At 44.0% G+C, this 9,634-nt stretch overlaps 1 protein-coding gene across 2 annotated transcripts in view; it reads left to right on the top strand.

Annotated features, from left to right (window-relative positions):
- LOC107567115 (FH2 domain-containing protein 1) overlaps positions 1-9,634 on the top strand; it is a 25,817-nt gene that overhangs the window by 1,849 nt on the left and 14,334 nt on the right. For both annotated transcript variants that reach the window (XM_016252735.1, XM_016252734.1), the window contains exons 4-7: positions 531-616; positions 705-805; positions 924-994; positions 4,393-4,500. In XM_016252735.1, the coding sequence (XP_016108221.1) occupies positions 531-616; positions 705-805; positions 924-994; positions 4,393-4,500 (366 nt within the window). The remainder of the gene's footprint in view (positions 1-530; positions 617-704; positions 806-923; positions 995-4,392; positions 4,501-9,634) is intronic.

Genomic DNA, 9,634 nt, shown 5'->3' with positions numbered 1-9,634 from the left:
AGTTACAAAAACAGTCGGTTATGTCTGTGAAGGTAAACAGCTGGGAAATAAATCACATGTTTATTTTAGATCTGTGTGGCAGCAGCAATATACAGTAAATACATCAATAAATGCACTGCTCTGTCGTCTCCTCTGAGGCTGGGACTCTAAACAGTGTTCTGTGCTCGTCTGTGCAGCCAAACACAGAACAGTTAGCGTGTTTTGCTCAAACTTTCTCCATGGCATTAGAACTAGTACACCGTTGTCGCTTGCGAAAACACAATAACGGATTTACAGATTAAGGGGCGGTGATATTATAATGAGATCTTTGCCACGTCACCAAGCGAGCGAAATCAGACGCGCTCGTTTTCTCAGACGCTTGCAGAAAAGGGCTTACCAAAACAAAGTTACTGGGTTAATCTTTTTCACGTTTCCTTGGTTGGTAGATGCACCGGGGACCTGATTATAGCACTTTTTAACAATTTTCATGATACGTCACCTTTAAGCAGAGGATTGCTTCATGACTGACTGATTGATTGGTTGGTTGACAGGTGAAGAATCTTCAGATATTCAATGGCAATCCTAAAGACCTGGCGCCGCCTGATGCTTTCATACACAAGCTCATCCATTTACCCAGGTACGATGGAAGCGGGCTGTCAGTGTTTGTGGCAGTGATCCGGTCTGGTCCTGATCTAATTTGAGCTGGTTCTTCTGCGTTTCTGCAGGTATGAGGTCCGTCTCGAGGCTCTGCTGTTAAAGGAAGAGTTTTTCCCTTCATACACCGTCATGAAACATGACATGACCATCATCCTGAGCACCATTAAAGGTGAACAAGTGATTTCAGCAGTCTAGTGTTGTGTTCCCATAAAATCCATCACTATTTACAGTGTTCTGTGTATAAACACCTTCAGCGTCACATTCATCTGCTGAACTGTTGTTTACAGAGCTGTTGAGCTGCGAGGAGCTTCACGATGTCCTTCATTTAGTGCTGCAGGCTGGAAACATCATGAATGCTGTAAGTCTGGTACTCTTACACATTTACAAATACATGCATAGTCATATACATATAGCAGTGTTAAACTGCTTTAAATTGAAGCCAGTAAATAATTAACCAAATAACAAGCTACTAATAAAGACTACATCAAAGTACGCTTAGTAATGCATTTTGCAGATGTGTTTTTAGTGAGTTGCATTGCATTCAAGATATACATTAAATCAGTTCATGCTTTTCCTGTGAATTGAACCCATGACCTTGGCGTTGTAAGCATAATGATTTACTGTTCAAACTACAGAAATGCTACAAATATAAATGTGTAAAAGATATATATATTTTTTGGTATTATGTTAAAATTCGTGATGTAATTGTTATCATGTTCTGGGTCAGATTGACCGGAGAGGGATTTAATTCACCACAAAAACACTCAAAAACTACTGTGAAAATCTTACACATTACAAAAGTAAATATGAGTTTTTTAAAACTGTATTTAGAATAGGTTTTGTAAACTTTAAAAAAAAAAAGTGATTAATATAAACAATATTCAAATTTTGTTTAATTTTAAATTTAACATTTAGATTTTTTATTTATTTAATTGTTTGCTTGCTTTTTTGTTTTTGTGTTTTGTATAAATGTAATGTAAATACTATCAGAATGCAGCTGAGAAATTGACATTTGAAATTGTATTTCATACACTGCTGATCAAAGCTTTGGAACTGATTTTTTACAGTTTAGATTTACAAAGCCAGAACCCACGCAGTACAGTTGAGACTCTTGACGAACTGGTAGATCACTTTCACTGGTTTTATATGAACCATCCAGATGAACTGATTCTCTCTCTTTCTCACTGTTATGTTCAGAATACAAAATTTTTTCTAAAGCTTTGGCCATAAGACTTAGTAAAGTTTTAAGCCAATTGATTCATTCTGATCAGTCTTATTGTATTCCTAACAGGTCTATTTTGGATAACATTGCTTTAATTAGAGATGTTTTGGATGCTTCTAAACTCTTGGGAATTAACTCTGGTTTGATTTCTCTCGATCAAGAGAAAGCTTTCGACAGAGTTGAACATCTGTTTTTATGGAATACTTTAGAGGCTTTTGGGTTTAGCCCTTCTTTTATATCAATGATTAAGGCTATGTACTGTAACATTGAGAGTGTTCTTAAGATTAATGGTGGTTTGAGTGCTCCGTTCAAAGTTCAGAGAGGAGTTAGACAGGGATGTGCCATGGCTGGTATGCTGTATTCCCTAGCCATTGAACCTTTACTTCAAAAGTTACGAGGTCATTTAAAAGGTCTGGTTTTCCCTGCTTGTAATAATCCTTTATATCTTTCTGCTTATGCTGATGATGTTATTGTTTTTGTAAACGGACAGGATGATGTATGTAAGGTAGGAAAAATTGTTAATGATTTTAAATGTATTTCTTCTGCTAAGGTCAATTGGGGGAAAAGTGAAGCTCTGTTAGTGGGAAATTGGAATGGAGATCTTCCCACTTTACCTGGAGGACTGTTTTGGAAAAGAGGAGGGTTAAAATATCTTGGTGTCTATCTGGGAGATGAGAGTTTCATAAAGAAAAATTGGGAAGGGTTATTTGAGAAAATAAAAGGTCGATTGGAAAAATGGAAATGGTTACTCCCTCAGATGTCTTATAGAGGGCGTATTCTTATTATTAATAATCTTGTGGCATCTTCATTATGGCATAAATTTGCTTGTGTAGACCCTCCAAACGGACTCCTTGCAAATATTCAAAGAGAACTGGTGACTTTTTTTTGGGACAGTTATCATTGGACCCCTCAAAGCATTCTGTTTTTGCCCAAGGAGGAAGGAGGTCAAGGATTAGTAAATCTCGCAAGCAGAAGAGCCACTTACCGTCTCCAATATATACAGAAACTTTTAATGGGACCTTACTCGCTTGTATGGAGACCATTGGCTTTAAGCATTTTGAGAAGAGTGGGTAATATGGAAATGGATTTAACATTGTTTTTAATGGATCATAACAGATTTAATTTAACTGGAATTCCTGCTTTTTATCAAAGCTTGTTTAAAGTGTGGGGTCTTTTTAAAAATCGGTGGATGGAACCAGCAATTTCTCTTTATTGGTTGTTGGAGGAACCACTTATTTTTGGAGCTCGGTTTGATGTTTCTGGAGAAGATTTTCCTGGTTTAACAGATTTATTAGGGTATAAAAAGACTTTTAAGTTAAAAAACATTATAAATGAATCGGGATATGATTTACAGAGACCTGAACAAATTGCAACCCTTTTAGGGGTTAGATCAATACGTTTTGCTAAGAGGTTTCTTGATAAATTGACTATGATTTTAACTGATGAAGAGAAGATACTTTTAGAAGAGTTTGGTGCAGGGACTTTAATCCCTGACAGTAAAGATCTTTTCCCAGATATTGAAATTTCCCCCGCTATAGATGGGTCTTGTTTTACTAGCCCTCTGTTAAACATAGGAATTAATAAATATATTGATTTTTGTACAGTAGAAGGGAAAATGCTGTATAAATGCATTGTGAAAGTTATTTATCAACGTAATTTAAGTATTAAAACAGATACAGTATGGAGAGAAAAATTAGGGATTAATTCCGAAATTAAGCCTGTTTGGAGAGCAATTTACAAACCACCATTAACAAAAAAACTTGGTGATTTACAATGGCGAATTTTACATGGAGCTATTGCTGTGAATGCCTTTGTATCTAATTTAAACCCCACTGTAAGTGACAAATGCCCTTTTTGTTTGGAACGAGAGACCATATTTCATTGTTTTATGGACTGTAATCGACTTAACCCTCTTTTTGACTTGTTAAAAGTTCTTTTTGATTATTTTAATATTTGTTTTACAAAGCAAGATTTTATTCTTGGCTTTTTTTATAGTCCAAAACAAAAGTCAAAATGTCATGTTATTAATTTTATTGTGGGACAAGCAAAATATGCTCTCTATATTACTAGGAGAAATAAGATAGAAGAGAAGTCAGGTCAAGATGTTGTTTTTATTTTTAAAAATATGGTAAAAGCAAGAATCCTTATTGACTTTAATTTTCATAGATTAACGAGTAAGATAAATGTTTTTGAAATTCAGTGGTGTTGTAATGCTCTATGTTCAGTTGTTGATGGAAAAATTGTTTTTATAAGAGAGTTGATGTAAATATGTAATTTATTTTATTTTCCTTTTATGTGTAAAGTGATGTAATGTTTGAAGAACAATTGTTTTTATAAAGTGATTGTAAAAATCAAAAAAATCTCTCTCTCTGTCTCTCTCTCTCTCTCTGTGTGTGTGTGTGTGTGTGTGTTTGTGTCTCTCTCTCTCTCTCTCTGTGTGTGTGTGTGTGTGTCTCTCTCTCTCTCTGTGTGTGTGTGTGTGTGTCTCTCTCTCTCTCTCTCTCTCTCTCTCTCTGTGTCGCTCTGTGTGTCAGGGTGGATCTGCTGGTAACGCCGTGGGCTTCAAACTCTCGTCTCTGCTGTCATTGGCTGATACGAAAGCCAACAAGCCTGGAATCAACCTTCTGCACTTTGTTGCTCTGGTGAGTGTGTCAGTCTGAGCTGGTGGAATCAATTATAACCTTTAATATTGTTTCTTGGTTTACCTTTCTTTCAGCTGAAAACAAGAAAAAATTATCAAGCGTAATCAGGCAGACATCTTCAATTATTGGGTACCCACAGACTCAACTTTTAGCTCTCTATAACTGTGCTGTAAAGAGGAAAGCAGCTTCTGTTGTTACTGACCCCTCTCATCCTTTGCATTGTTTCTCCCAGCAGGTTGTCGGTTTAGAACTCCATGGGCTAGAAGGAAGGCTTATAGTAATTATTTTATTCCTACTGCAATTTCTATTCTAAATAAAGCCAAGTAGTTTAGTCAGGATCTTGTATCTTAGGTTTGTTATTATTGAATGAATGAATTAGATTATTATTAACCACCAGAAGGGGTGGTGGAGGGATGCTGGAAAACTGTCAAGGAAGAGAGGGGGAGGTCTGCTGTGTATATATACACCTCTTATCTTGTTTATTGGGTTGATTGCTGATTGTACTCCTCTCGTGTTAATTAGGTTTTTTACCTGAGCGTGCTCCTCCCGAACTTTGTTAATAAAACATAATTTATTTTAGAGGTGTTATTGTGGATTAATTGTGGTTTGGTTGTTGTGTGTGTTTTTTGTGTTGTGTATATGTAAGCCTTTTACCTAAGACAAATTTCTATCACTGGTTGATAGATAATAAAGTTTTTTGAATCTATCAGTCTGAGCCGGTCTCTGTCAGTCTGTGTTGGTCTCTATGAGTCTGAGCCGGTCTTTATCAGTCTGAGCTGGTTTCTATCAGTCTGAGCTGGTTTCTATCAGTCTGAGCTGGTCTCTGAGTCTGAGCCGGTCTCTGTCAGTCTGTGTTGGTCTCTATCAGTCTGAGCCGGTCTTTATCAGTCTGAGCTGGTTGGTCTCTATCAGTCTGAGCTGGTTTCTATCAGTCTGAGCTGGTCTCTGAGTCTGAGCCGGTCTCTGTCAGTCTGTGTTGGTCTCTATCAGTCTGAGCCGGTCTTTATCAGTCTGAGCTGGTTGGTCTCTATCAGTCTGAGCTGGTTTCTATCAGTCTGAGCTGGTCTCTGAGTCTGAGCCGGTCTCTGTCAGTCTGTGTTGGTCTCTATCAGTCTGAGCTGGTCTCTATCAGTCTGAGCTGGTTGGTCTCTATCAGTCTGAGCTGGTCTCTATCAGTCTGAGCTGGTTGGTCTCTATCAGTCTGAGCTGGTCTCTATCAGTCTGAGCTGGTTGGTCTCTATCAGTCTGAGCTGGTCTCTATCAGTCTGAGCTGGTTGGTCTCTATCAGTCTGAGCTGGTCTCTATCAGTCTGAGCTGGTTGGTCTCTATCAATCTGAGCTGGTTTCTATCAGTCTGAGCTGGTCTCTGAGTCTGAGCCGGTCTCTGTCAGTCTGTGTTGGTCTCTATCAGTCTGAGCTGGTTGGTCTCTATCAATCTGAGCTGGTTTCTATCAGTCTGAGCTGGTCTCTGAGTCTGAGCCGGTCTCTGTCAGTCTGTGTTGGTCTCTATCAGTCTGAGCTGGTCTCTTATCAGTCTGAGCTGGTCTCTATCAGTCTGAGCTGGTCGCTATCAGTCTGTGCTGGTCTCTATCAGTCTGTGCTGGTCTCTATCAGTCTGAGCTGGTCTCTATCAGTCTGAGCTGGTCTCTATCAGTCTGTGCTGATCTCTATCAGTCTGAGCTGGTCTCTATCAGTCTGTGCTGGTCTCTATCAGTCTGTGCTGGTCTCTATCAGTCAGTGCTGGTCTCTATCAGTCTGAGCTGGTCTTTATTAGTCTGAGCTGGTTGGTCTCTATCAGTCTGTGCTGGTCTCCATCAGTCTGAGCTGGTCTCCGTCAGTCTGTGCTGGTCTCCGTCAGTCTGTGCTGGTCTCTGTCAGTCCGAGCTGGTCTCTGAGTCTGAGCTGGTCTCTATCAGTCTGTGCTGGTCTCTATCAGTCTGAGCTGGTCTCTATCAGTCCGAGCTGGTCTCTATCAGTCCGAGCTGGTCTCTATCAGTCCGAGCTGGTCTCTATCAGTCCGAGCTGGTCTCTATCAGTCCGAGCTGGTCTCTATCAGTCCGAGCTGGTCTCTATCAGTCCGAGCTGGTCTCTATCAGTCCGAGCTGGTCTCTATCAGTCCGAGCTGGTCTCTATCAGTCCGAGCTGGTCTCTATCAGTCCGAGCTGGTCTCTATCAGTCCGAGCTGGTCTCTATCAGTCCGAGCTGGTCTCTATCAGTCCGAGCTGGTCTCTATCAGTCCGAGCTGGTCTCTATCAGTCCGAGCTGGTCTCTATCAGTCCGAGCTGGTCTCTATCAGTCCGAGCTGGTCTCTATCAGTCCGAGCTGGTCTCTATCAGTCCGAGCTGGTCTCTATCAGTCCGAGCTGGTCTCTATCAGTCCGAGCTGGTCTCTATCAGTCCGAGCTGGTCTCTATCAGTCCGAGCTGGTCTCTATCAGTCCGAGCTGGTCTCTATCAGTCCGAGCTGGTCTCTATCAGTCCGAGCTGGTCTCTATCAGTCCGAGCTGGTCTCTATCAGTCCGAGCTGGTCTCTATCAGTCCGAGCTGGTCTCTATCAGTCCGAGCTGGTCTCTATCAGTCCGAGCTGGTCTCTATCAGTCCGAGCTGGTCTCTATCAGTCCGAGCTGGTCTCTATCAGTCCGAGCTGGTCTCTATCAGTCCGAGCTGGTCTCTATCAGTCCGAGCTGGTCTCTATCAGTCCGAGCTGGTCTCTATCAGTCCGAGCTGGTCTCTATCAGTCCGAGCTGGTCTCTATCAGTCCGAGCTGGTCTCTATCAGTCCGAGCTGGTCTCTATCAGTCCGAGCTGGTCTCTATCAGTCCGAGCTGGTCTCTATCAGTCCGAGCTGGTCTCTATCAGTCCGAGCTGGTCTCTATCAGTCCGAGCTGGTCTCTATCAGTCCGAGCTGGTCTCTATCAGTCCGAGCTGGTCTCTATCAGTCCGAGCTGGTCTCTATCAGTCCGAGCTGGTCTCTATCAGTCCGAGCTGGTCTCTATCAGTCCGAGCTGGTCTCTATCAGTCCGAGCTGGTCTCTATCAGTCCGAGCTGGTCTCTATCAGTCCGAGCTGGTCTCTATCAGTCCGAGCTGGTCTCTATCAGTCCGAGCTGGTCTCTATCAGTCCGAGCTGGTCTCTATCAGTCCGAGCTGGTCTCTATCAGTCCGAGCTGGTCTCTATCAGTCCGAGCTGGTCTCTATCAGTCCGAGCTGGTCTCTATCAGTCCGAGCTGGTCTCTATCAGTCCGAGCTGGTCTCTATCAGTCCGAGCTGGTCTCTATCAGTCCGAGCTGGTCTCTATCAGTCCGAGCTGGTCTCTATCAGTCCGAGCTGGTCTCTATCAGTCCGAGCTGGTCTCTATCAGTCCGAGCTGGTCTCTATCAGTCCGAGCTGGTCTCTATCAGTCCGAGCTGGTCTCTATCAGTCCGAGCTGGTCTCTATCAGTCCGAGCTGGTCTCTATCAGTCCGAGCTGGTCTCTATCAGTCCGAGCTGGTCTCTATCAGTCCGAGCTGGTCTCTATCAGTCCGAGCTGGTCTCTATCAGTCCGAGCTGGTCTCTATCAGTCCGAGCTGGTCTCTATCAGTCCGAGCTGGTCTCTATCAGTCCGAGCTGGTCTCTATCAGTCCGAGCTGGTCTCTATCAGTCCGAGCTGGTCTCTATCAGTCCGAGCTGGTCTCTATCAGTCCGAGCTGGTCTCTATCAGTCCGAGCTGGTCTCTATCAGTCCGAGCTGGTCTCTATCAGTCCGAGCTGGTCTCTATCAGTCCGAGCTGGTCTCTATCAGTCCGAGCTGGTCTCTATCAGTCCGAGCTGGTCTCTATCAGTCCGAGCTGGTCTCTATCAGTCCGAGCTGGTCTCTATCAGTCCGAGCTGGTCTCTATCAGTCCGAGCTGGTCTCTATCAGTCCGAGCTGGTCTCTATCAGTCCGAGCTGGTCTCTATCAGTCCGAGCTGGTCTCTATCAGTCCGAGCTGGTCTCTATCAGTCCGAGCTGGTCTCTATCAGTCCGAGCTGGTCTCTATCAGTCCGAGCTGGTCTCTATCAGTCCGAGCTGGTCTCTATCAGTCCGAGCTGGTCTCTATCAGTCCGAGCTGGTCTCTATCAGTCCGAGCTGGTCTCTATCAGTCCGAGCTGGTCTCTATCAGTCCGAGCTGGTCTCTATCAGTCCGAGCTGGTCTCTATCAGTCCGAGCTGGTCTCTATCAGTCCGAGCTGGTCTCTATCAGTCCGAGCTGGTCTCTATCAGTCCGAGCTGGTCTCTATCAGTCCGAGCTGGTCTCTATCAGTCCGAGCTGGTCTCTATCAGTCCGAGCTGGTCTCTATCAGTCCGAGCTGGTCTCTATCAGTCCGAGCTGGTCTCTATCAGTCCGAGCTGGTCTCTATCAGTCCGAGCTGGTCTCTATCAGTCCGAGCTGGTCTCTATCAGTCCGAGCTGGTCTCTATCAGTCCGAGCTGGTCTCTATCAGTCCGAGCTGGTCTCTATCAGTCCGAGCTGGTCTCTATCAGTCCGAGCTGGTCTCTATCAGTCCGAGCTGGTCTCTATCAGTCCGAGCTGGTCTCTATCAGTCCGAGCTGGTCTCTATCAGTCCGAGCTGGTCTCTATCAGTCCGAGCTGGTCTCTATCAGTCCGAGCTGGTCTCTATCAGTCCGAGCTGGTCTCTATCAGTCCGAGCTGGTCTCTATCAGTCCGAGCTGGTCTCTATCAGTCCGAGCTGGTCTCTATCAGTCCGAGCTGGTCTCTATCAGTCCGAGCTGGTCTCTATCAGTCCGAGCTGGTCTCTATCAGTCCGAGCTGGTCTCTATCAGTCCGAGCTGGTCTCTATCAGTCCGAGCTGGTCTCTATCAGTCCGAGCTGGTCTCTATCAGTCCGAGCTGGTCTCTATCAGTCCGAGCTGGTCTCTATCAGTCCGAGCTGGTCTCTATCAGTCCGAGCTGGTCTCTATCAGTCCGAGCTGGTCTCTATCAGTCCGAGCTGGTCTCTATCAATCTGAGCTGGTCTCTATCAGTCTGAGCCGGTCTCTATCAGTCTGAGCCGGTCTCTGTCGGACTGTGTTGGTCTCTATCAGTCTGAGCTGGTCTCTATCAGTCTGAGCTGGTCTCTATCAGTCTGTGCTGGGCTCTATGATTCTGTTCTGGAGTCTTATT

Source organism: Sinocyclocheilus grahami, unplaced genomic scaffold (assembly GCF_001515645.1).
Source record: "Sinocyclocheilus grahami isolate Dianchi unplaced genomic scaffold, SAMN03320097.WGS_v1.1 scaffold1129.1, whole genome shotgun sequence".
Taxonomy (NCBI): Eukaryota; Metazoa; Chordata; class Actinopteri; order Cypriniformes; family Cyprinidae; genus Sinocyclocheilus; species Sinocyclocheilus grahami.
The sequence above is the reverse complement of the archived record's forward strand: the minus strand, read 5'-3'. Positions and strand labels throughout refer to the sequence as shown.